The sequence below is a fragment of the Rosa rugosa genome, chromosome 7 (genome assembly GCF_958449725.1).
Source record: "Rosa rugosa chromosome 7, drRosRugo1.1, whole genome shotgun sequence".
NCBI lineage: Eukaryota > Viridiplantae > Streptophyta > Magnoliopsida > Rosales > Rosaceae > Rosa > Rosa rugosa.
This window is the reverse complement of record NC_084826.1, coordinates 21,358,125-21,385,639: the sequence shown is the minus strand read 5'-3', so window position 1 is coordinate 21,385,639 and position 27,515 is coordinate 21,358,125. Positions and strand designations below refer to the sequence as shown.

The window sequence follows — 27,515 nt, the reverse complement described above, 5'->3', positions numbered from 1 at the left end:
GAGACAGGCTTGGCACATGGTTTTTGGGGACAGCAGATTTCATCCCGATAAGCTCTAGCGAAATTGGTAAAATAAATAGTACGATGAGTCTTGATCAAAACAACAGTCTCACATAAAAAGCTAGTAAATCTCACAAGTCTCCAGCTTGAGTGCGCTGTAAAGACGTACTGTCTAGTAAGAAAGAATTAGATGATAAGAAGAATGTGCCTTATACAAGAACGGTGAGATGTCTTAAGTCCACGCCATAATCTGCACGCAAAGACTAGATAACACTTGAGCTGTTGAGCATTGTGTCAAAATACAAGAAATTTCAAGATGAAACAATATTGACAGGGAATTAATGAAGTGGATTTGCATTACTTCAACACACTAAAAAGTTTCAGAGTATATTAAAAAGACAACATCATAGTTATTTTCTATTGTCAAATCGCATATCACGTAGTTTTGTTCACCCTTACACACAAAAAGGTGAGGTATTTGAAGTTGTTCACGAAACTTCCTAAAGAACGTTTCTTGCTTCCCTCCAACATTGGAGTGGAGAGTCGGAGCGATTTGGAAATTCAAATTTCTCTTCTCCGAAAGTGAGAACCCTACTAGGGTCTGAAGCAGAGCGTACCCCATGGTAGACATTAAAGGCATCGACGCGTTTGAAAAGAAAGCCGAACGTTCAAACGTCGCGTGCGCGTATGGAGAGAGAGAGAGAGAGAGAGAGCATCGGTCCACGCACGAGTAAAAATTTGGTGAATTAAAAGGCGACAACAAAAGGCAAATATATTAAAATTTCGAAACAACGGAAAAAACAAAAACAAGGCTTCTCCCAATAGAATAAAAGAGAGAAGAGGAGAAAAAACCAGAAACACATTTAGTGAATTTGAAGCATACAAAAGAGACAACGAAGACCATCGATGGCAAGCACCACCGAGATGAGCACGGCAATTTCCATATCCGGGTAATACGCGAGTTGTTGTTGTTTATGGGGCTCGTTGTTCGATTTCGTTTTTTGTTTTTCTTCTTGTTTGGGTTTTGCAATCTGGGTTGTTTGTCTCTTTTGATGATTTTGGAGAGAGACCCGGGTTTTTTTAATTTGATGTGGAGGCATTTTGGGGTAGAAATCTCAACTGGGTATCTGTGTTTTGGTTTGTTCTTTGTTCTACATGTTGTGCTTTTGTTTCTTTGGATTAGTTACGGTTTTAGAGGCTTGGATTTTTGTTTTTATTTTATTTTGTTCTGTTGTTATATAAAGGGGGAGCTGGATTTTGGGGAAAGACAGTTGGAGCTTTGTATTTGAAATTTTGGTATGTGAGTGGAATTTCTCTTTGAAATTTTATCTCACGAGTGATTGTGATCTGAAGGTCGAATTTTCGGGTGCTTGGTTTATCGTTTTAGTGAGTGTTTTTTCTTTGCAATTTTCATCTGGGGTGTGTTTCTTCTACTTTTTTTGTTTTTTTTTGATTGTTGAAAGAAATGATTAGTTTGATTGTTAAAAGGAGGAATAATGTTTTCTTTGCAATGCTCTTTTTGATGTTAATTTTGGATTATTTTTTTTTTTAAATTTTCAAGTGCAAGTTTTAAAGTTTCCTTGTTAGTGCAAGAGAGAATGAGGGTTTTGTCAAGTCCAATCTCTGAATTGATCTGGGTTTATCCTCATCTTGCTGGATATCTTTATAAATCTGAAAATGTGGTGAGCCATGTGATGATGGGAAAAACGGGAAAGCTAGATTTCACTTCTGGGTTTGGTCTTTCATGGTTCCATTTAATTTTGTTCTTCCCTTGCACATCCCACTTTAAGATGAATCCATACTCCAATTTTCAGGCATGATTTGTTCTCCATATGTTATTTAGACCTTTTTCTTTTGACCTGTGTTGTTGCCCTAGTAATGATTCAATAAATCAATAGTAAAATTTGAATATTGAATTGGATTCAAAGTTAATAAGCATATCTGGATATGATGATTTACGTCTAGCTTCGAAGCGGGTCTTAGCCATGCCTTGGTTGTATCCACCAATGCTTGGAATACTTGCTATGTCTCAGTATGATGGGCTTATAAAAGCTCAAAGAGCACTTTCTAAGCCTTGTTAAAATATTAAGCCAGAAAAGGCTAATGTAAAAATAGTGTAGATATTTGTTTGTGTAGGGTCAAGTCATAGATGATTGGGAATCTCCTTCCTGCAAGCAATACTATGTTCCAAAGTTTTTAGATGTCAGAAAACAACTGTAGTCTGCATCACCTTCCTGACTTGCCCATTCTTCATAATGTTTTCACCAGTGTATTGAGATGAACAATCAGTGCCATACTGTTGTTTTCATTCCATAAAAATAAAAAAATATAAAAAAAAATTCTAGCCTTGTTTCATTTGTTTTTTCTCTGGACTTTGGACTCCAGTTGAATTGCAGATTCTCTAGCAAGTATTCATAATAGCATGTGATGGTACCTAAGCCATTTTTATTCATCTATCAACAGGGATAGCAAGTCCATGGAGAACTGAGAGTGGAATAGAGGGCAAAGTAGAATATACTTTTGGATATTAGGAGCCTCAGCTTTGTTAAATTTGAATCATCCGTGGCTCCTGGGGTCAAGAGCAAGGGAGTTCTCGAATCCTGCCAAACAGTTTCAGATTATGACATAGCAATGGCAAAGTCAGAGACAGTTGGTGCACTTAATAAGCCTACCCCTGGTTTGGGTGGAAAACATGGTCTATATTCAACCAATGGTGTGCATGAGTTACTTGAGTGCCCTGTCTGCACAAGTTTGATGTACCCTCCTATTCATCAGGTACATTTGCAGTTCAGACTTTCTGTATTTCACCCAGATTCACTAATTAACCATTTGAGATCATACTATTCATCATCAAACCTTGCTGGCTATACTGTTTATCATAATAGCAGATCATTCATAGATACATTGGCAATTATAAATGGTAGTTTCTTGGTAATTGGAACTTCTGCTGTTAATCCTCTCTGAAGCAGGCTAGATTTCCTACTTCTCCTCTTACATATAGAGGGGAAAATGGGCTAGAGAATGATTGAAGGGAATAAAAATGTTATGGCACATATGTGGCAGTGATGAAAACATTGCTGTAGATTAAATACTTTTGGTTTGGATTTCGCAGGGTATGAGGTTTAATGGGTTTGATTCAGGTCATAGGAAAGTGGTGGAGTGGATGGTTTAAGGAGGGGATATGTTTATGCAGTTGGTTGCTCTAACATGAAGTGATCCTCATAAGGGTTTGAGGTAGATGCTGTGTGTTGTTAGTAGAATATTGTTGGGCATTACAGTCGACATGGTTTCAATCAGGTCATTGTGAAAGTAGCATTTAGATGTAGGTTTACAGCGGTGGAGTGGATGGTATAAGTAGGGAAGATTTTTATGAAGTTTGGTTGCTTGTAAGATAAAGAGATTCTCATAAGAGTTTGAGGGAGATGCTGTGGTTATTAGTAGAATATTTTTTTTGGTCTTGACTTGTAAACTTCTACTGTTCTTATTTTCTTTTAATTTTTTTCTTCTGTTTGCATTTTTGGAAACGATAGGTGACACTAATGACCAAAATCATTAACTTCATATAGTATCTTATGAAATCATTTCATTCATTTGTGATGCTTCTTTACTTTAGCTTAATCTGATCTTTGTTTCAAACTTTAAATATGTCAAAAATCGTAGAGAACTATCATTCCGTCGCTTTATTTTCATATTTCAGTGCAAACAGTGATAATTTCCTTTGCCTTTGTAGCTGTTATGACCCTGTCATTTTTGTTTTAATTGCTCACCTAATTTGTTCTTTTGGTTATCTACTTTTGTTGTTGTTCATATTATCCAGAGTCCATTACTTTGTATAGTCAACTTTTTAATTAAATCGCAGTTTTCTGAGCCTGTGATTGAAACAATTAAAATTATCTCTCACTTTCTCGTCTTCTTAGCCTCTTCTTATACGACAATAGGGATAGTGTTCTATCATCCTGAAATTCTTTCTGACTCTTCATTTGAAAATCTTACCGTGCAGTGTCCTAATGGCCACACATTATGTTCTGACTGCAAGGTAAGGGTGCAGAATTGTTGCCCAACTTGCCGCTATGAGCTTGGAAATATCAGGTGTTTGGCTTTGGAGAAGGTTGCTGAATCATTGGAACTCCCATGCATATACCAGAGTTTAGGCTGTCATGATATTTTCCCATACTATAGCAAGCTGAAGCATGAGCAACATTGTCGATTTCGTCTATACAATTGCCCTTATGCTGGATCTGAGTGCTCTGTTACAGGCGATATCCCAACTCTTGTTAATCATCTTAAGGATGATCACAAGGTTGACATGCATGATGGGTGTACCTTCAACCATAGATATGTTAAATCAAACCCACATGAAGTTGAAAATGCAACTTGGATGCTAACTGTAAGTTTTGTTTTTCTTCTTTGCTGGCTGAACAGTTTTAGTCTTATAACTGTTTCTCCAATGCATATTCATTGATCAATGTACATGTAAGTTTGACCTACCTTTGATTTAAATCTGTTGTATATCCAGGTCTTTAATTGTTTTGGAAGACAGTTCTGTTTGCACTTTGAGGCTTTCCAGATGGGAATGGCTCCAGTCTACATGGCTTTTTTACGATTCATGGGCGATGATACTGAGGCAAAGAAATTCAGCTATAGTTTGGAGGTTGGTGGAAATGGTCGTAAGTTAATATGGCAAGGAATTCCCAGGAGTATCCGTGACAGTCATAGAAAAGTTCGTGACAGCCAGGATGGACTCATAATACAGAGAAATATGGCGCTCTACTTTTCTGGTGGGGATAGGCAAGAACTGAAGTTGAGGATTACTGGCCGGATATGGAAAGAAGAATGAGATCAGGATATTAATGTTTAGGTGTACAGTTAAAGTTCTGAGTCCGGCTTGGGTAGCTCTTCATGGAAGCATTGAAGTATGTAATCCAATTTCCTGTTTACAGTGGGAGTTTATGTGATTGAGCTCAAGGCAACTCGGCAAACTGATAAATCTGCCTGACTGCTGCCATGGTTGGATCCTTGAATCATTCAATGGGGTTGATGTAGCAGAATGGCCATATTTTTCAAATCCATTTGTTCATTTGGTTATGTGGTCTTATGCTTTACCCTTAAAGACTACCATGAACTCCTTTGCTTCATATGTATTTAAGTGCACCTATTGCCATCTATTAGTTGTACCAAATGTGTTTCTGACATGGTGTGGTAAAGGTCATTAACACCATATGGCCTGAATTGATGAATACATTTGAGACATTATCTTCTTTTGCTTGGCTCGTTTAGAATGAAGTTTATGCAAAACTGGTTTCTGTTGGCAAATTGATCGAGTATGATATCCCTTCAAATCAGCTTGCTCGTAGTACAGTATGACTAATATACCCTACATTTTCTTAGAGAAACTCTTCGTTGTTTTCCTGAAGTGTTTATGTACAATTTCAAAAACCTGCCCTCCATTGGTTTTTGAGTTCACTAAGCCAATGGAAGGCCCAAAACTTGGGTCAATTACTCAGCATGTGCAAAATTGTGGTATATGCTACTTCTTACAAGATTTTATCAAGTTCTCCATATTTTAGGGTGTTTATTGTCAACCACCACGGCACCACCTTAAATTGAATGTTACATACCACACTCCTATGTGCACGTTGCTAACCTCGCCTTCAAAGCACAATTCGCAAGTTTTAGTGCTTGAGGTTAAGCATTTTCTGGGGAAAGGCCAGGGGAGATAGCCCACTTCCTTCTCCATTCTAGCCCACTCCCATGCCCAACTAATATCTTAGACATATGTCTTTGGCCCATGACCTACGCCAATGACCCCTACTAACAGCGAGAACAACTTTGTAAACCCTACAAATCCAAAATTTGGACTAGGCTCAATAGGTTCAAAACCAAACTCCTTAAGGATTGGAGAGGGTGAGTCATCCTAAACGTAAGGACAGTCAAATCTAGAGCTTGAAGATCCATATCCACATATGTCATTAGGAGTAATGCTGAGTGAATCACTTTTTTGAGACTACATGCATCTCATAACATAAAGTCTAACTAATCAAAGAGTTTTATTAAATGACGTGATTGTGCTACATCAACTGTCACATAAGATAAGATGTAAGTACTATCCGAAAAGATAATTCAGCTAACATTATTCATAAAAAAAATAAGAAATTTATCGAGCTTAAAAGCATGGGCCACACTTCACTTTGGGTCTTTTTGGAACCACCACATGTCTATGATACTCTATTTTTGGTCAAGAACATAATTGAATCAATATTACTAGCCTCATAACACATGTTAATGCGTGTGTAAATTTTTTTTTTTTAATCAAATCAAATCGATTTCTCATTCAGCTCAAGTCAGAGTGACTATTACGTACATACTCTTTCGCTGCCAGTAGATAGACATACAAGAAGTTGTGATGGTAATACAGCGGTACATAAGGAGAGACCACTCATTAAATATCTAATGCTTACTTATTAAAAGCAAGCCTATAAACTATAGAGCATCTCCAACAGTGATAGCTATCTTCATAGCTAAAAGTAGCTAAAATTAGAATATAGCTAGTTGAATATTGAGTTATGCTCCAGCAGAAAACCTAAATCTCAAGTTAAATTTAACTTTTAGTTAAATTTCTCTTTTCTCTAGCTAAATATAGCTAGGTCTTTTAGCTAAAGCTAAATTTAGCTTTTGTTTAGCTAGTCTGCTGGAGATCAAACTTAGCCTAAAATTAGTTAAATTTCAAATTTTTTTTTTAAATAAGTATTCTGTTGGAGATGCTCTAATAACACTAGCACATAGTAAATAGGAGAGATTTATGTTACTAGACTAAATGGTGCTGGGCTTTTGTACTGCTGTTGTGATATTTGTTTCTTTTTTCATTTTCTGTCTTTTTACGTTTATCAAGTTAATATTATAACCTCTAAATATTAAATAACACATGTTTATACTTCGATTAAGTAGGAGCAATTTCACATACTTTCAACCGTAAGCCTTATTGGCTTGATTAATACTAGGGACGACAATGGGTCGGGTTGGGGATGGGGATCACAATAACATCTCCATCCCCGGGGTAATTCTTCATCCCCATCCCCGCCCCAATCCCCAATAAAAATATATTGGGGATTCCCTGTCCCCATTTCCACTTGGGACTAGGTCTCCAAACCTGCCCCAAAACCCCAATAAGAATTTAATAAATAAAATAATTTTTCTCATATTGCCTTTTCTAAAATCAAAATCTACAATAAATAAAATTAAAACATGATTAAATTCATATATCATAATTCAGTTAGGGTTAGAGAGAACAATAGGAATGGGGTTGTTGTTTATGAAGTTAGGGTTTATATAGTGCCTTTTATATTGTAAAAGTGTAACCATTAAAGTAAAGTAGTAAATATATATATTTGTGATTTATATTTTAAAAAATAAATTAATATATATATATATAATTAAAAAATGTATAAATTAAATATATGTATATATTATTGGGGCGGGTTTGGGGATGGGGATCACACTACCATCCCCGCCTCATCCCCAATCTTAGATAGCGGGGCAGGTATCCAATGAAGCTTCGCTCCGTTGGAGATTTTTGTCATCCCTAATTAATACTAACTGGTCTGAAACTACATGCTCTGCATATGTAAGAAAATTTTCCCATTAGAAAAAAATGGTAAATTTTATTTAGAAAAATAAAAGATAAAAGGTTATGTGAAGATAGTGGGTAATTATTTGCATAGATATAGGGTAGTTTTCTTCTTTCACAATATTTTTTTATGTTATTTTGTTAATTACATTTGTATTCCTCATTTATACAGGGCCCATTCACTATGTGTGTGAAGAGAAATTAAAAATAGTAAGGAAGTTTTTCATACAATTACCACGTTTTCTACTATTTTTTTAATTTTTATTATTTTATTTTTTATTTTGCAATTTACTATTCTATCCATTATGATTAATTATATTTTATAAATTTTTAATATATAAGGGTTAAATTGATAAAAAATTTCAGTTTTAGAGAACAAGTTCTTTACTCTTAATAATAGTATAAATATATTTGAATATTTTGATACCATACTCTTTTCTTAAATATATTCTTAAATATAGTATAGTATAGTATAGAGAGATGATATGGATGGCAAATGATTGAAGTAGAAAAGATTTGGTAATCGGAATTTTTGTGATTACATCTGAAAAAAATAATACCCAAACGCGGGAATCAGAATACGAGCCGTCGGATTTTCATGGCAATAATAGAAGGTGGGGGAGACGTGCAAACGTGGGGCCACGTTCGTTTTAGCGGTTAAACTCCGCCAATGGCCGACTTTCCCGCTAAAGAAAGAGAGAGAACCCGTCGCAGCATTTATCCACCATTTCCTTTTCCCCGGCCTTTCTCTCTCTTTGGCCTTGTTTCTTCTCCGCACCATTGTTTCTCTGCAGATCCGGGTGCATTTTCTTCTCCTTCTCCATCATCAATTCATGATTCTATTAAGCTCGAAATTTCTTCGTTCTGTGATTTGTTCTATGTGATCACATAATCATGATTTGGAAAACATGTAGATCTTCATTTTTTGTTTTTTGTTTATATATGGTTCTGAGATATATGGGAATTCTTTGATGCAGATTTGTGGCAAATAGCGATTAAAGAGGAGGAATAATAATTTGTTGGGTACATGCATGGGTTTTTAGATTGCTGTGCCTAGACAAATTGTTTGAAATATGTCGTGCTGCGGCGGTGCGGAGGAAGAAAACTACGGCCCACCTGCCAACCAATATAACACTGCCCCACCCAGAGGGGGTGGTGGGAGTACATATGGAGGCGGAGGTATCTATTCATTTTCCATGCATCAATTTGTTTATTTGTTGGATTTTATTCCGAGCATGTGTGTTAGAGTGGCGGAGTCAAAAAATTATCACTATGAAAACTCTAACTTTGAGACATTTCATCAAATAATTTATCTTCTCCTAAAAACTAAGTTCAGCAACGTAACATTGAGATCGGACCTCATTCCTGTGATTTTGACGTTAGTTTATGGATCACCGATACATATATTGAAACTAGAAACTAACAAAAGAAATTGATTTATTCACATGTTCGACATTTTCTTAACCTTCATGAACAATTGTTTCACTGTGCACCTTGTCCGGCACTATAAACCATTGTTTTGTGTGTTGTATAGGCAATGACAGAGGAGAGCCAAGGAGTTCCAATCCGGTAAAAAGTGGGGCTCCGGCAAAGGCCTTACCCATTGAAATACCGGCTATTCCCTTGGATGAGTTAAATAGGCTAACGAGTAACTTCGGCCAAAAGGCTTTGATAGGAGAAGGTTCTTATGGCCGGGTTTTCTATGCAAAATTAAGTAATGGTAAGCCTGCTGCAATTAAAAAGTTGGATGCAGGTTCACAAGAGCCAGACTCAGATTTTGGATCTCAAGTAAGATTTCAAGGCATATTGTTTTTTTTTTTTTTTTTTTTCTTTTGTTCGACAAATACAATGCTGATCGATTTTACTGGGAAATTCTACAGTACCTGCTGTATGTGATACACTCATTTACATATTTGACGACAATTTTGTTGTCATTGTGGTAAATATAGTTATTTTTTTTGGGTAATTTTAGTTCTATTAGAGGTAATTACTCCACCTACGATATTTTTACAAGTTTATGAACAAATTAATGTCGATGTGGTAACTTGGTTCAATTATATGTAAATGTGTAAAACAAATGTGATAACTTTGTTGTCAATGTTGTAAATTTGGTTCAACTAAATTGTAATTTTGGTTCAATTAGATGTAAATGAGTGTATGATAAACATCCAAGTACTCTAGACCACCCCCGATTTTACTCACAGTGATTTTTATGTTAATCTTGCGCAGTTATCAACAGTGTCAAGACTTAAGCATGATCATTTTGTGGAGTTGATGGGGTATTGCTTAGAGGGAAATAATCGAATTTTGGTTTTCGAGTTTGCACAAATGGGATCTTTACATGACATATTGCATGGTATGCTCAATTAAACTTTACCTTTTGTCTCTGCAGTTTTGTGTTGAAAATTGATTCATATATCTGTTGTTTCGATCCATGCAGGAAGAAAAGGAGTACAAGGAGCTGAGCCAGGTCCAGCTCTAAGTTGGAATCAGAGAATTAAAATTGCCTATGGTGCAGCCAAAGGCCTCGAGTATCTGCACGAAAAGGTTCAACCTTCCATTGTTCACCGGGATGTAAGATCCAGCAATGTCCTACTCTTCGATGATCATGTTGCCAAAATTGCAGACTTCAACTTGACGAATCAGTCATCTGACACAGCTGCGCGACTTCATTCGACTAGAGTTTTGGGAACTTTTGGCTATCATGCTCCTGAGTAAGCTTCAATTCTTGTTCTTTGAATGTTGAATATGATCCTACTACCTGATCTCCTATAACCATGACATTCGTAGTTTAGAGGTTGTACATTAGCTGCAATTTGATACATTCTCCCCCCCCCCCCCCCCCCCTCTAATGGTTAGAATGAAACGCATGGATCACTTTATAACTTTTAGCACATATAATAGTCTTTCTTTTACCTAAAGCAGCCTTTGATCTGCACAAAAAGGTATATTAGATGTGATTGAACTTGAATTTTTTCCTAGTTTGAAGTGGGGCAATACTTTATGTAATCTGCACTGACAGGAGCGTTGTTTTCTGTCATCTCCATTATGTCTTTTCTATGTCTATCTAATTTATTTTTCTCTTTATTTATAAAATCATTGCTTTTGATCAGGTATGCCATGACGGGGCAGATAACACAGAAGAGTGATGTTTACAGTTTTGGGGTTGTTCTATTAGAGCTCTTGACAGGAAGAAAACCTGTAGATCATACAATGCCAAAAGGGCAACAGAGTCTGGTTACCTGGGTGCGTACTTACATATCTCACTACTTCGGATTGAAACTCTCGTTCATTTTAGCAGACTTAATTACAAAACTTCTGATCTGATGAATACATCAAAACATTGCAGGCAACTCCAAGATTGAGTGAGGACAAAGTGAAGCAGTGTGTTGATCCCAAGCTCAACAACGACTACCCACCAAAGGCGATTGCTAAGGTTTGCTTTGGCACATCGATCCTATCTCTCGATCAGATCATTAGATATGCTATAAACTGTTTTCGAATGAACGTACAACAAGTCCCACGTCATGAAATAGTTGGTTAAGCGTCTAGTGTAGATAGAGATATATCCTTTTTTATCTTTTCGAAAAATTTTCTAAGACGTACATTATATTTTCATGCAATGTCTCTCAGTTGGCAGCAGTGGCAGCACTTTGTGTTCAATACGAAGCTGACTTCAGGCCAAACATGACAATTGTTGTGAAGGCTCTACAACCACTGCTCAATGCAAAACCTGCAGGACCAGACGCAAACGCATAAGGGTTAAGAACTTAAAATGATGATATTCTACCACAGAATCTGCAGCAACTTGTCCTGTGTGCTTCAACGTATCTTTCTTCTTTGTAATCCCATTCCCATAATGCTCTAATGAATCAAGACACGGTCACAAGATTGTCAATTTTCTGATTCAGTATCCGGTTCCGGATATTAACATTTGCAAGATGGGAGAAGTGAAACTTTTGAAACTTTTATGGAAGCAAGCAACCTAGTTACTCTAGCTAGGAGTCTAGTCTAATGCTCCATTTGTATTTGTTTTTGCTACTCACGGCATCTGTAAAGACGTAGAAGCTATTATTTGGAAAAACAAATAGATATTTTTATAGTGTTTCTGATGATAGATTTATGCAGATCCATTGACTTAAATTTAGAACAATCCCTCAAATTGCTCTCCAATGTGAGGGATTTAGGATTGGAGCTATCTGAGGGATTTAGGATTACATGCATATATTACCCACCATGAACTCATTTCAATAATCTGAATCGTGCATGTTTTAGGCCTCCACTGAAAAATCATCATATCTTGCAAATCAAGCTCATATCACAAGCCAAAAAATATTAGAGTACATATATCTCATATTTCAATATGAATATGTTATGGTCTTGAGGAAAATAGAAGGTCTAAAACAGTGTACTGCAAACTGGTTTTGGCGGAACTCGAATGAATTTCATTAGTGTATCTTGGTCCTTTAGCAGTTTGGGCTCAGTGACATGCTTCGATGATAGGATGACTCGTTCATAATCTTGGACGCATAATTTCACGGTCTATCTCACCCGATTTTTGGTCAAAACTTTTGTGTCGGACTGTCATGAACAATAATAGAATTATGAAGTAGCACTTTCTACCAAAGCGGTACAATTCATTTAAATTTGAGATTTCCCATTTGGAATAATGAAACATCACACGAGGCAACACAATTTTGTTCAGTTCTTTTTTTAATTTTATTTTAATTTTAATTTTAGAGCTTGTATCTTTTTCTGAATTGAAAGGTAAAATATGTAAACTTACTTAGATCAATGGGATTGTCAATTTATTTGTTTGAATTCATCCAAAAGAGAGGTCTAGGTTACTTCCAAATTAATTAGGTTGATAAATTGAAACGATGCACCAAAACGAAATAAGACTCAAGGGGTCTCTAGAACATGCCAAAACTAAATTCCACAACGCTCCCACTGTGAACCACCGGGTTTGGACAGGATGACCACACCATGTCCCATTTTAATTAAACCATTGACCCATGGAGGGAATATGTCGACACCATCCCCATAGGCCATATCGGAGTAATCGGACAACAGATCGAACTGAATAAATTAATGATACAATTTGTACTTATCTCATACATTTTTCTTTTTCTTTTATTTTTTGAAACCCCTTCTGGTTGGAAGGCTCTGTTCCATGTTCAGTTATTTTTACTGAACAGTTATTATTGGAAGGCACATATAAACACGGAGTACCTGTAATACGTACATGACTGCCTGCATTTAGTATCACCGGCTTCACCAAAGTTTACCTTTAATAACTCTTATAGACACAAACTGATCTCCCAATTTTATCTATTTTGTTGAGGGTAAATTTGTAAAAGTGAACAAACAAAATACAACTCAATTGGCAACACGACATGTACTACGGCCTAGTTTGGGATAGCTTGGCCTAAATTATGAAAGCTGTGTTTTATCAACTTTTATAAGCAGCAGTTTAATGGTGTAACGTTTAAAAAAAAAACCTTATCCATCGCTTCTCTCTCTAGAAAACTCTCCCCCTCCTCTCTAGAAAACCCACCAACACTGTTTTCCTCTTTCTCCCTCCTCTTCGGCCAGATCTCGATCAATTTTTTGATCGGGATCTTCGGCTTGGAGTGGGAGGGAGTCCCAGATCGCTACTTTTTTCTTTTCTTTTTCTGCTCGTGTTTTCTTTGTCTCTATTTCTGATTTTTCTTTTCTCTGTTTTATCCATGCCTGCCGTCTCGGGTGGTTTTGCTGGTAGATTTTCTCCGATCCGACCCTGCTTGATCTTTATTGGTTTCGATTTTCCTTTTTGCAGCTGGATCGGTCTTCATCCTCTTCACCTCGATGTCTTCTGTTATGGTCCTTGCTCTTCGAGGCTTTACACAAAGTGGAGTTTACCCACTAGTGCACTCGGTGATGCTACAAGTGATTGTGTATTCTTAGGTGCCTATTTCTTTCATTTCACCTTCATCCGGTTTATCCGGACTCCTTTCATTTGGTTTATCCGGTTGTTGTTTTTTTGGTTCTTGCGGCAAAATTTGTTCTTGATGAAGGAGATGTCTACTGTGATATCTAGAAATTTGGAGGTTAGAATTATTGAAGTCGGCATGGGTTTTGCTCGATATATCGCTATAGAAGAACATCGTCGTTGCTTGGTATCGGTGGAGCGGTGACTCTGTTTTCCTTGCCGATATGGTTGCTGGTTGTGGTGTGGAGGCTTAATTTTGGGCTACTCTATGTTATGGCTTTATTGTTTCGGGCTTTCTTGGCCTTTGTTGCTGTTTGTTTGGGCCTTTTGGGCCTCGGTGTAATGTCTGTTTATGAATGAAAGTTCTTGTTTGACAAAAATAATAAAAATAATAATAATAAGCTGTTTGTTAAAGGAAAAAGAAAAACACGTTATGTGCGAAGAGGGAATTAGGGAATTAACGGTTACAGCTCAATCATCCATTATTGTCATTATTATAATTGCTATTACCATTCTAATCCTCACCTTATATAAAGGGACTATCTAATGAAATGAGTAGACTAATTTCTCATTTTACTTTTACACATTATCAGCACGCTCAGAGCCAATAGCCAAGAAAAAAAGAGAAAAAACCCTAGATTTTTTTTTCTTTTTCCAGTCGACACCAGAAGAAAACAATAATAATAATAAGCTGTTTGTTTATGAATGAAAGTTCTTGTTTGACAAAATAATAATAATAATAATAATAATAATAAGCTGTTTGTTAAAGGAAAAACACGTTATGTGCTTTCGTCAAAGTAACTGACGAAGAGGGAATTTGGAAATTAGCGGTTACAGCTCAATCATCCATTATTGTCATTATTGTAATTGCTATTACCATTGTAATCCTCACCCTATATAAAGGGACTATCTAATGAAATGAGTAGACTAATTTCTCATTTTACTTTTACACGTTATCAGCACGCTCAGAGCCAATAGCCAAGAAAAAAAGAGAAAAAACCCTAGATTTTTATTTTCTTTTTCCCGTCGACACCAGAAGAAAACAAAACTAGAAAAAAAAAAAAAAAAAAACCCAGATCTGTCAAGCCGCGCCGCGCCGCGTCTTTCCTCGTCAAGCCAAGCTGCACGACCTAGCTCAGAGCGCAGAACCCACCAGATCTGCATCGGCTACTCGGCCCTCCTGCCCACCTTTGTCACGCAGGCCCACGTGCGCAGTTTTCTCAGCCCACCAAATCAGCGAGCCCAGCAGAAGCCCAAAAAAAAAAAAAACATCGCTACGCACGCCTGCATCAACACGCGCGTGCGTTAGGATCGTTTTGTTTTCTCGAAACCAAATATGTTCTCTTTTATTTATTTAATTTCATACTCCGGTAAATTTCATTATTTACAATTAGAACTTTTGAGCATGTATGGTTAGATAATATTGATCCTTTTAGTATGCCTTGTTATTTTATCTATGTTTTATTATTCGTAGAAATTTGAGCATTCTATATTATTGCTGTTATTATGTGTAGCATATATTTTGTTATATATTATTTGTGAAATTTTGAGCATGTCCTGTAATTTATATTACTACCGTCTATAATTGTTTTTAATGTGGAATTCTAAAGCATGTTTTTAAATAATTGTTTTATTCAATATGTTATATATAAATTGAGTTTTGCCCTGAAAATGAAAATTCATGCGCATTATAAATACATAATTACCGTGATAAATTATTTTTCACATAGCATTGAAAAATGTGATCATTACGAATCTTGGTCTTGAAATCTAATTCATATCCTTGGAAAATAATTCATATGGATGTCTTTATGACTGCATAATTTATATATCTTCTCTCTTGTTTATGTAGATGGCTCATCCAACTCGACTTGAATTTGACATTTTGGACTCAGAAGGACTTGAGTACCATCGTTGGGTTTCTGATGTGGAAACCACCTTTGTGGCAAAAGACTACACTGCCACCATCCAAACTCCCACGTACCGACCCCAAAGATGATGGACCGTCTAACAAGGTGAAAGCAAGTGCCTTAATGTTTCTAAGGCGACATATTGATCCTAGCCTACGCTGGGAGTACCTTCAGTTGAAGACACCCAAAGAACTGTGGGATGCCCTTAAGGGACATTTTGGGAACATTCATGACACTTTGCTCCCAGAACTGACTGTTCAGTAGAATGAAATCCACTTGCTTGACTACAAAAGGGTCAATGACTTCAACAAGGACATGTTGCGCCTAAAGGCACATCTTAATTTCTGTGGAAAGGAACTCACAGAAGATGATATGATCCAGAAGACTCTTTCCACTTTTCCTACTTCAGCACTTATACTAGCGAACTAGTATAAGCTGGAGTATGACAACAAAAGAATCACAACCTTCAATAAGCTGATCAACTTACTACAAGTGGCTGAGAGGCATAATGAGGTTCTTTTGAACAACAATGTCAAGCCCGTTGGGACAAAAAAAATTCCCAAGGCTAATTATGGCAAAATGAAATGTGGAAAGAACCCCAATGCAAAAGGGTTGACGTGCTGATCCCTACCCACGTGGAAACGATGCACCACGTGGAAAGGGACAAGGGGATCGTGGTATGGGCCGTGGAGGCCCTCCCAATGTATGGCGCAGAGATGGTGGTGCTGGCCCTAGTGGTCATGGAAACAAGGTGCAAAAGGCACCTAAGAACCCTTTAGTCAAAAAGGAAAGAGTTGGCAATGAACCATGCTATAAGTGTGGAGTTATTGGGCATTGGTACAAGAACTGCCAAGAGTAGCAGCCACTTACAAGAGGTATAGGGAGTCTAAAGAACAAAAGGCATACTATATGGAAGAAGGAGGCCATGACCCAGACGTCAACCTCACAATTGTAGACTTCAATGGCAACAAGGAACTTGCTCAGTCAATGGATGCTCCAGATTATGAATGATCTGCTTTATTTTTTTATTTTATTTTCTAAAGACAGTTGTGAAGGCATAATGCCTCATTTTTTTTAATTAGACTATTGCTTGGTCTTAAAGTTTATTTAAACAATGATTTGATGAATTAGATTTCTGAACAAGACCTTGATTTGATTATCGTTAGCTTATTAATAAATTTCGGATTTTATTCTGAAGCATTGAATTTATTGGATTTTATTTACTACACATATATCCATGGTTCGAAATAGCACTATAAAGATGTAAAGCAATACATCTAGAAAAATTATTAGAATGAAAAGATTATCCTTCTCCCTAAATCGAAATAATCTAAAGAATATAAGATATATATTTTTTATTTGTAGGAATGAATAGAGGAGAACTTGAGTGCTTAGTTGATAGTGGGACTACCCACACCATATTAAGGAATAGGCAATTATTAATTGAATTAATAGCCTATAATTCCTCTGTGACTACGATGATTGGATCATCACAAGTAATAAAAGGGCGGGGAACTGCCAAATTTTTGTTGCCTAACGGCACAATATTTAAAGTCACAGACGCTCTGTATGCACTAAGAACTAATCGAACCTTGTTAAGTTTCAAAGATATTCGTGCCAACAGTTATCATATAGAAACTCACTGTGAGAATGGAACCGAATACCTTTATATTACCTCTGATGAATGTGGAAGGAAACACATTTTAGAGAAACTAATGAGTCAATCTAGTGGACTGTACCTCACTACTATTCGGATCATTGAATCCTATGCTGTCACTAACAATGAAATGTGGGACACTGACTCATACAAGCTTTGGCATGACTGCCCCTAGGGCACCCTGGTCGTGACATGATGATCCGTATTTTAAAGAACTCACACGCACGTCCCTTCTTTCGAGTGAAAAATATAATGGGACAAAAATCCACCACACTGCAAGGTGTCGGTCCTAATACTGCTCACATGCAGCCATTGCCTTCTAAAGTACCAGAAGCACTACCTCCCTTCCATTATGCCTCATTGACTATTTCAATTATTATATGTATGAAAATCAGTGATATTTAATAATTATATGTAAATATTAGTGATTGATTTTAGTGGGGAAAAATATTCATTTGTTATTTTCCTGGGGATAAGACATTATGATTCACACGGTGATATTTGCTAACAATGGGAAGCAATAAAATCTATTATATTAATTTGGGGACAAGATTGATATTTACAATTATTATATGTTGACGAAATGAGAAGAGAAAAGAATTCCCAAGTAGGATGGGGGGATTCAATGTCCCTTTTATTTTTCCTTTCTCTTTCCGTGTGTTGCACTTATCAAGTATTCAAGTATAAGGAAAAACATTTTTCGGTTTCAAGCCTCCAATCCATGAAACAAATGAGGACTAAAAGCTAGTGGTGGTTTTATATTTTATTTATTTTTATCGAGATCTCACAGTTTCTCAAAGCTTTCCTAGGCCTAGGTATTAATATATACCGGGGGATCACATGTCAAAACACTTCCTCCCTCCTGGCCACCAAGAATAGATTGAGATTTAACTCCAATCAGCGTTAGCAGGATCCGAACTCGGGTGTAGGGGTTCCGCATCTGGATTAGTATTGCCCTAGGTTCAAATCTTGCCCTTTTATGAAAAGAAAGTAAAGAATTGCAATTCCGATCGTAAAAGCATCTGATCATGTATCAATTATGTAAACACTTATCATTTAATAAGCATTTATGAAGCAATTATTATGTTATAAATTGTACGATTAGCGTTTATGAGATAATTACCAAGTTAAAAATTCGATGTATAGTCACAGCTTACAATATGATGAAATCTAATTAACTTGATGTTGACACACTAGGTACAATATCTATATTTCATTTTGGTGAGAATCAAAACTCTTAAAGCTATCCCAACTCTAACCTATTTACCATACTCCGTTGTTTTTACCCTTTTACCATATGCATTTCTGACACACTAGGTACAAATTACATCAAAATGACAATTAATGACATCATTCTCTTTTCTCACAATCTTGAATTCATCAAAACTATCAACTACACAATTTCATTCCTATATTTCGGACAAGAAATAAAGAACTAAAATATATATAATATTTAAGAAAAACATGATTTCATCCTCGTTAAACCGTAACGTTAACATGACACAGCATCTGGTTTTTAACCGCGTTTCTCCCTTACATTGAGTCCATTACAAAAGCCTCCCTTATAGCAGCAGCACCAAATCTCATCGTCCTCAACCAAAACCAAAACCCCCTTACGTCCCTCCTTTTCCTCTATCTGAATCTCTCTCTTCCTCACTAATACCTCCCACCCCCTTCCCCCAATCCAATCCAATCCAATCCAACCCACCATTCCAATCGGATTCACCTCCAGCGCTATTAGTTTCGATCCACGATTCCCCTACTCGTCGATCTATCGTTCGCAAATTGATTCTCCATTGATTCAATTCCGTTCTCCAGTCCCGGTTTTGATCGAATGCTTGGTTTTTGATCGGATTGGATCCGTGAACCCGAAATGGTGCGTGGATGAGAATTCTATGAGAGCTTGAACCCAAAATGCCTGGCTTAGCTCACAGGGACGACCAATTCAGTGATGGGGCTTCGCCCATTTACACACTCTCCTCGCCCAATGGGTTTTGGTCCAAGCATCGCGACGATGTCAGCTACAATCAGCTCCAGAAGGTACTCGAATTCATTGGAAATTATTGAATATATGCTTGCCCAATGGGTTTGAGATTGGTATGGATCACTTTTGTGTGCTGTGTTTCGTTTGATGAGTTTTGTGGGTGACTAGAGTTTGAATTGGATCTTATAATTTGATGGAGGGGTTGTTGAGTTTCTCTGTGTGTTGGAAGGGTTAGTTTCGATTGGAATATCAGTGTTTTGTTTAATTCTGGATCCGCCGAACATGTGTATGTGTGGTTATTGAGTAATGTCAAGTGTATCAAGAGTTTGTGAATCAGGATTTTGTGCCCGAATAGCTCAGGTAATGACGGATAAATACATAAAACAAATGAGAGAAACGCTACACTTTTTCGTTATTCCTGGGGTGCTAATTAAAGCGGAGCATCTGGTTATACCAACTGTAATGCACCCTCGCTTTGTTTAGTGTATCGTTTACATAGTCACATGCTAAAGGAACCAAAACACAGACGCTTGCTAAAGGAACTTTGATAGGGAGAAAAAATGTGCTTGTTAAGTCTTGCTATTATTTCCCTAGTTTTGCTGATTCAAAACTCTGGTTCCTTCAATTGGCCTGAAGAAGAAAGTGCCTTGTAGTAATCTGAGATAAAATTTTGCAATATTATCATTTTTTTTCTTTCATTTTTGACTCATCATTGAATGACGGCACTAGTCCCTAACAAAGTGATTTTTACTCTGGACATAGTTTTGGAGTGAGCTGTCACCACAAGCTCGGCAGAAACTTCTCAGGATTGACAAGCACACCCTTTTTGAACAAGCTCGTAAGAACATGTACTGCTCTAGATGCAATGGGTTACTGCTTGAAGGCTTTTTGCAGATTGTCATGTATGGAAAGTCTTTGAAGCAGGAGGGTGCAGGTGGGCAACTTTCCTGCAACAGATCAAAGGTCTCAAAAAGTCAAAAGGACGGTACAAGCATTACTAATGGGTGCCATGATGAAATCCCTGATCCATCTGTCCATCCTTGGGGTGGTCTAACCATTACACGTGAGGGGTCTTTAACACTCATGGATTGCTACTTGTATTGTAAGTCTCTCAAGGGGCTTCAAAATGTAAGTTCTATTAATTTTTTTATTCATGAGATCAAAGTATTATCCATTTTCATCCAAGTAGCTGATGTGCTGCTTGAATCAGGTGTTTGACAGTGCACGTGCAAGGGAGCGAGAACGTGAATTACTTTATCCTGATGCCTGTGGTGGGGGAGGTCGAGGTTGGATAAGCCAAGGAATGGCGAGTTATGGCAGAGGACATGGAACACGGGAAACATGTGCGTTGCACACTGCCAGGCTTTCTTGTGATACATTAGTGGATTTCTGGTCCGCACTTGGAGAAGAAACTCGGCAGTCTCTTCTTAGGATGAAGGAAGAGGATTTCATTGAGAGGCTCATGTACAGGTGTTTGGCTACTTCTTTTATCTTCTCTGCATGAAAGTTCAATATAAAACAGTGTGAGCATTATATATTTAGTAATGGGTATTGGAGCAAGTTTCTGTTATTGGAACTGCATAGTTAGTGCCGACTGATATTGAGTACGTTCAGACTGCTAAAACAGACTGGGAAGAGGAATGTCTTTTACCTATAACATATGTCCAATATTAGCTAGTGCACTGTTGAAGGGTTCTATATATGGCTCACGCAGATATTTGCTTTCCCGTTCAAGGAACTAGGTACCAGTTAGAGTTTCTGTCTCCTAAAGATTGTAGGGCTACATAGGAGACCCATTCTCGAATTTGGGTCAGCAAAGCAGTTTTGAAGGGTTTCTGGGCATCAAAGAAAAAGATAGGGCTGACACATACTCGTTTCTTAGATTACTATGTACTCGGGTTCAATCTCCAACTAAGTTAATGATAGGTGTTTCACATTCCGAAGCAGATATATGCAGTTGAGTTAAAAGAACGTAATCTTTTTAGGGGCAAGCATGCTCTTATATAAATATTACTTTTGCTCTATATATGTATCTTCCTGATCTCAGTGTTTGGTCCAAGGGATTGAGAGATGGACTTGTCATAGTGGACCACTTGATGATGGAGCCTGTATAGCATCTGTAGTATTTATGAAATGCTTGACCACAACTTTGGATAATTTAAATACTAGAAAGGAGGTGTGTAGGACTTTTGAGTAGCCTCCCAACACATTTCATTTCTCTTATGAAATTACCAAAATAGGCGGTTAGGAGGTATATGTATCTTCCTGATCTCAGTGTTTGGTCCAAGGGATTGAGAGATGGACTTGTCATAGTGGACCACTTGATGATGGAGCCTGTATAGCATCTGTAGTATTTATGAAATGCTTGACCACAACTTTGGATAATTTAAATACTAGAAAGGAGGTATGTAGGACTTTTGAGTAGCCTCCCAACACATTTCATTTCTCTTATGAAATTACCAAAATAGGCGGTTAGGAGGATTGAGAACTGAAGGAGGGAAGTGATGAGGGAAGGTTTAGCTATTGGTAACTTATAAAAAGAAAGCAAGTGTTGTTTGGTAAGTGGTTGTTGTGGTGCGTGATGAACAATATCCCTTGATGTCTATTGCATTCTAAAAGGTAGGATTCTCCAATCTTGGAAGGAGGATTAAAAAGTGAATGAGGGAGTGATGAGGAGAGAAAGGATCATTAATAATTAGCCCCTTTTTCTCATGATGTTAGAGATCTGATTTTTGGTCGTAATGACATAGTTGGGAAGACTCGAAGAGCTACTAGATTTTAATCTTTTTATTTTCTTTGTGTTTCTCTGTAAAATTAGTACTTGTGATATGCTTAAAAAGAGAATCCATCTGTTTTGTTCTCATTGGTGATCATTGCGTAAACCAATCAGGCGAGCATATCCTTTAAACTTGCTCATTAGTCACATAGAGATCTGAAGCTTGGATTGGGTCTTTCCACGAAAGATAGAGGTCTTTTAGGATGCTTTGTTGTACTGGCCTCTGTCTAGGTTGTCTAGATAGAAAGGAATAGAAGGTAGGAAGAAAGAGTTGGATTTTATTTGGGACTAAATGAGATTGATTACCTCCTTGTGGGCACCTTAGCTATGTTCCCTTTACTGTGGCCTGCTTGTTTCATTTTGTTTGGTTGCTTGCTTGTCTATGTTGATGGACCTTTAGACTTGTGGCCTCCTTGTGGGCACCTTAGCTATGTTCCCTTTACTGTGGCCGGCTTGTTTCATTTCGTTTGGTTGCTTGCTTGTCTATGTTGATGGACCTTTAGTCTTGTGGATGTTCTCTTTTCTAGTTGAAAGAAAACAATTTGAAATCACATGTTGTAATTTAAGGCATGACACTTAATGGCCTAAATTTTTTGAAACGGATGCCCTATTCCCAATGACTGTCATAATGTTGTTTTATTCTCACAACTCTATGCTCTAGTTGTTCTTTCCTGGATTTATTTCATTGTATGCAAAAAATTAAACAACCAGTGTGTTGTCACTCACAAATGTTCACATTTTGTATCTTGCCTGAAGTTGTAGATTTTTTTGGTCCCAATTAGAACTGATCAACGAGGAGTTATGTTGTAGATCAGTTAGTTCCTTAAGTTGTGATATCTCCAAAGTCCTCATCAATTCCTCTTAATGCATGTTGACTATTCTAATAAGACCATCTGAGATTGTTCGAGTTTGTTTATTAATCATATTTTTGTTACAGGTTTGATAGCAAGAGATTTTGCAGAGATTGCAGAAGAAATGTTATCCGTGAGTTCAAGGAACTAAAGGAGCTGAAGCGCTTGCGGAAGGAACCTCGCTGCACTAATTGGTTTTGTGTTGCTGATACTGCCTTCCAATATGAGGTGTGGCATCATATATTTTGTTAATGCTCGAGTTTTCTCTGTTTTCTGTTGTGGGTGTTGTTTTCTCCAAGTCAGTCATCCAAGAGAAACTTGATCAGATAATTAATCTTGATAGCTGGACCATATATTTCTGCAGCCTCATCTAATTATTATTTCAATATTTTATAAGAAGTGTAGTTAATGTGACCCTTTTTCGTTTTATTTTTTTGTTTTTTTTGAGAAATATAGATAGATAATGTGTTTGGTCTCATGTATTTTATTGCAGGTATCTGATGGCATGGTACAAGCTGATTGGCGCCATACTTTTGCAGACACTGTTGGGACGTATCATCACTTTGAGTGGGCAGTTGGAACAGGCGAGGGAAAATCAGACATTTTGGAATTTGAAAATGTTGGCATGAACGGGAGTGTTAAGGTCAATGGCCTTGATCTTGGTGGTTTAAGTGCCTGCTTTATCACCCTGAGGGCTTGGAAACTAGATGGTCGTTGCACTGAGCTTTCTGTAAAAGCCCATGCTTTGAAGGGTCAACAATGTGTTCACTGCAGGCTTATAGTGGGGGATGGCTATGTAACAATTACAAGAGGAGAAAGTATCAGAAGGTTTTTTGAGCATGCTGAAGAAGCAGAGGAAGAAGAGGTAGTTTAGATTCCTAAAGCTTCTTATCTACCTTCTCTCCGGCAAACCAGACTTCTGTCTAGTGAGGATTAAACTGATCGATCATTTTATCTGATGGATTCTTTCAGGATGATGATTCCATGGACAAGGATGGAAATGATTTGGATGGAGAATGCTCCCGTCCACAAAAACATGCGAAGAGTCCTGAACTTGCTCGAGAATTTCTTCTAGATGCTGCAACTGTTATTTTCAAGGAACAGGCACGTTCAGTTTGCTGATCTTGTTTTCATAAACTAGTTAAATTTTTGGGTGATCATATGTTAACCTTTCGCTTCTATTAGCTGTTTTTTAAGTTGCATTTCCTTGGAGGAACTAGGTTCGACTTTCAGGTTTCAATCTTACAAAAAAAAAAAAATAATTAAAAAAAAAAAGGAAGAAGGAGGAAATATGAAAGTTGAATGGCTACAAAAATGTTTATAATATGTCCTTGTACCAGAGATTCTGAAGTTTGATTTCTGGGCACCAATAAAGATGTCTTCGCACCATACTGTTATATTTCTAAAAGAAGAAAAAAGATGTGTTGGCAACATTGTGAAACTATTCATTATTTGCTTGTATGATACTGGCATATGTCTCAGCATGCACATTGTATGTGATTGAAAGAATACATATTCCATGTTTGATTGTGAATGCTGTCTTTTCAGGTGGAGAAAGCATTTAGAGAAGGAACAGCACGCCAAAATGCACATAGCATCTTTGTTTGTCTTGCACTAAAGCTTCTGGAAGAACGAGTCCATGTTGCTTGCAAAGATATAATTACTCTAGAAAAGCAGGTCTTATATTTTGTTATATTTACAGATAAGATATTAGGGAGGAAAACTAGGAGAGCCCATTTTCAGGAGAAATACTGACATCTGTAATTTTTCCCTACAGATGAAACTTCTAGAAGAGGAGGAAAAAGAAAAGCGTGAAGAAGAAGAACGCAAGGAGAGGAGAAGGACAAAAGAAAGAGAAAAAAAACTGCGAAGAAAGGAGAGAATGAAAGGGAAAGAAAAGGACAAAGATCAGAAAGGTTCCGAAGAATATGAAATGCCTGTTTATCCTGTTTCCTCAAAGGAAGAATCATCTCTGATTGTTGATGAGGAGCCCAATAGTTCCATTAGCTGCATGGATTCAGTTAGTGAAGCTGGTGACAGTGTTCTATCTAGGCCTGGATCTCCTGAAATTCCAGATGTACAATTCCAAAATGGTTTCATTATTTCAAAATTCGACGACCCCTGCTTTGAAAGTCCTGATGGGGAAATTACCAATGGGAAAGGTGGTACAGATTCTTTTACAGTTGAGCAATCAAAGTTTTCCCGACGGAGATTAAAATTTAGGAGAGAAGTTCAACAGGATACATCATTGAAGTGGTCTGACAGACGCCGGTATGCTGCTGTTTCTGATGCTGCTCCTGTGGTTAATAGATCCGAGTCGAGATGTGGTGGTGATAGTTTTGAGACTCCAGCAAGGGGCATTAATGGATCAAACAGGCAATTAAGAGTAAATGGCCCAAAGTTGAATGGTCGACATTGTGGTCCTAAGTTTACCGACAAGTTTCCCTGCTCTAGCAACAGGCTGAGTGACAGATATGACTTCAATTCTTGCAGCTGCAACAAGAGCACCGAATATAGGGCAAAGGTTGAGCCACACGTTTCTCCCGCCAGAGTGTGCTGGGAGACCAAAACTGCAAGCAAGTCAGAATCTGCATTAGATATGTCCAAGCAATTCTATCGTGGTAATAGGTATAACCAAATGGACGTGCGTGATAGTTGTGCAAGGCCCAAAAGCAAAGTCAATTCTGGGGACAATCCTTCTAGAGATTTGCTTCATCCCAAGAAAATTTGGGAGCCCATGGAGGCACAGAAAAAGTATCCTCGGAGTAACTCAGATTCTGATGTTACCTTAAGTTCATCTGCTTTCAAGGCCGAAGAACCTACAAGTAAAATCGTCAAGTCATCTGGTGACTTATGTAGGGGTGAAGTTGGCGCAGATACAGGTGAAATTTATGAGGATAATAATTCAAAGGAATCTAGCATGTGCAGTGTAGAAATGGATGTCAGTTGCCAGAATGGACTTTGTACAAGAGCACCGGATTCTTGCAACTCGATGCAAGGTTCTTATGAGGAGAATGGAATATCTGATCCCATTGTGAACAGCACTTCTAATTCTGATAATTGCTCATCATGCCTAAGTGAGGGGGACAGCAACACGACCTCATCTAATCATGGAAATCAGGAATCTTCATCCACCTCAGATTCAGAAGATGCGAGCCAGCAATCAGGAGGAAAAGAAACTTCTGTTTGCATTCCAAATGGTTTTACAGAGTGCAATGAAGTTGGTATTGAGAATAATCTGAATGTGAAGAGAAGGGAGCTTACAGAAAGCAGGGAATTGACAGGTCTTCCACCGAATGGGGGGACTAATCCATTGACAAATGTTCAGAGTTTTGATAATGGAATATCTGCTGCTAGCTTGGGTTCCCAGCAGCAAAGCATGCTTCCTACGATGCAAAACCAAAATGTACACTTTCCTGTGTTTCAAGCTCCTTCGACAATGGGTTACTATCACCAAAGTCCAGTTTCATGGCCGCCTGCTCCAACCAATGGATTATTGCCGTTTACTCATCCCAACCACTATTTATATGCTAGCCCCCTTGGGTATGGTATTAATGGAAACTCAGGTTTCTGCATGCAGTATAGTCCTATGCAGCAGCTACCTACTCCCTTGTTTACGCCTACCGCGGTTCCAATGTATCAACCACTCATCAATACGGAGGAGCAGTCCCAAATTTCCAAGTCAGGTGTGCAAGAATCTCCTAATGAAGCTAATACAGAGAGTTTGGATAGAACTGGACATCATTCTATGCAAGCAGCATCAAGTGGAGAAGGAGCACATGATGATAATTCTGGCAAATTACATATGGACAACGGTGGCTTTTCTTTATTCCATTTTGGTGGTCCTGTTGCTCTTTCAAGTGGATGTAATTCAAATTCTATGCTTTCGCAAGAAGAGATTGTTCGGGATTTTCCTATAAAATGTTCAGATCATATTGAGAATGATCATGCATGCAATAAGGAGGCTACTATGGAAGAATACAACCTGTTTGCAGCAAGCAATGGCATGAGGTTTACATTCTTCTAATGTAGTACTAAGAAGGTATGAGGTGGCTGTTCAGGAATTCAGTCCCTATCTTCTTATCTGGTAATGAAGGTTTGAGGTGCTTGGTTTTTGGTACACAATAATCTTCCTCTGAAAAGTTCCAATTTTAGCTTATAGTTTCTTTACAGTTATTCAATTTGTCCCATTTGTTTTTCCTATAGTACGAGAGCAAAAAGGTTGAAGAGTGTTACAATGTTTGAAGGTTCTGTAGAGGTCAGGTTTTTATTATTAATGAAGATGAATTTATTGGTATGAAAATTTCTTGATATTTTGCAGCCATACAATCATAGCTTTTGAATTCTGTTTTGGGATTTTGTGCCTCCTAAAAACAGTTAGTTAATTAGTGGAATTCTGTTGCTGATGAGTGATGACAATTATTGGACTTATGATGAGGAAGTGATTTATTATTTTCCTTGGTGCAAACTGAGAATCAATTTCATTTGGTATTCTACTATGCAATTTGTTATTATTATGCTCACTATAATTCTTTCTCCTGTTGCATAAAATCTTCGAATTAGTTTACAGCAAGTCTCTTATCACCCCCAGGGCCCTGGACAATCTGGTTTACATTTCATTGACATCCATTTCTTTTGAAATTGAAACGGAAGTGCCGGCATGGTTATGCATCTGGTGGTTTTGGAACTTGGAGATGGATGTTTCAGATTTCCAAGTTTCTGTCATTAATCAAGATGGACATA

General features: G+C 37.5%; 3 protein-coding genes across 3 annotated transcripts; all 3 read left to right on the top strand.

Annotated features, from left to right (window-relative positions):
* The first annotated feature begins 772 nt into the window (after window positions 1–772).
* LOC133720403 (E3 ubiquitin-protein ligase SINAT2) lies at window positions 773–5,257 on the top strand. The gene is made up of 4 exons (XM_062146685.1): window positions 773–949; window positions 2,463–2,774; window positions 4,000–4,386; window positions 4,516–5,257. The coding sequence occupies exons 2-4, from the start codon at window positions 2,631–2,633 to the stop codon at window positions 4,834–4,836; spliced, it is 852 nt and encodes a 283-aa protein (XP_062002669.1). The 5' UTR covers window positions 773–949; window positions 2,463–2,630; the 3' UTR covers window positions 4,837–5,257.
* Window positions 5,258–8,315: 3,058 nt separating this feature from the next.
* Window positions 8,316–11,738, top strand: LOC133720402 (probable protein kinase At2g41970). The gene is made up of 8 exons (XM_062146683.1): window positions 8,316–8,423; window positions 8,601–8,802; window positions 9,158–9,411; window positions 9,853–9,979; window positions 10,064–10,337; window positions 10,737–10,869; window positions 10,973–11,059; window positions 11,257–11,738. The coding sequence occupies exons 2-8, from the start codon at window positions 8,697–8,699 to the stop codon at window positions 11,380–11,382; spliced, it is 1,107 nt and encodes a 368-aa protein (XP_062002667.1). The 5' UTR covers window positions 8,316–8,423; window positions 8,601–8,696; the 3' UTR covers window positions 11,383–11,738.
* Window positions 11,739–18,710: 6,972 nt separating this feature from the next.
* LOC133720401 (uncharacterized) lies at window positions 18,711–27,229 on the top strand. The gene is made up of 8 exons (XM_062146682.1): window positions 18,711–19,201; window positions 19,908–20,273; window positions 20,356–20,615; window positions 22,859–23,000; window positions 23,266–23,637; window positions 23,745–23,876; window positions 24,321–24,449; window positions 24,550–27,229. Exons 1-8 carry the CDS (start codon window positions 19,076–19,078, stop codon window positions 26,797–26,799), a joined length of 3,777 nt encoding a protein of 1,258 aa, XP_062002666.1. The 5' UTR covers window positions 18,711–19,075; the 3' UTR covers window positions 26,800–27,229.
* Window positions 27,230–27,515: the final 286 nt, after the last annotated feature.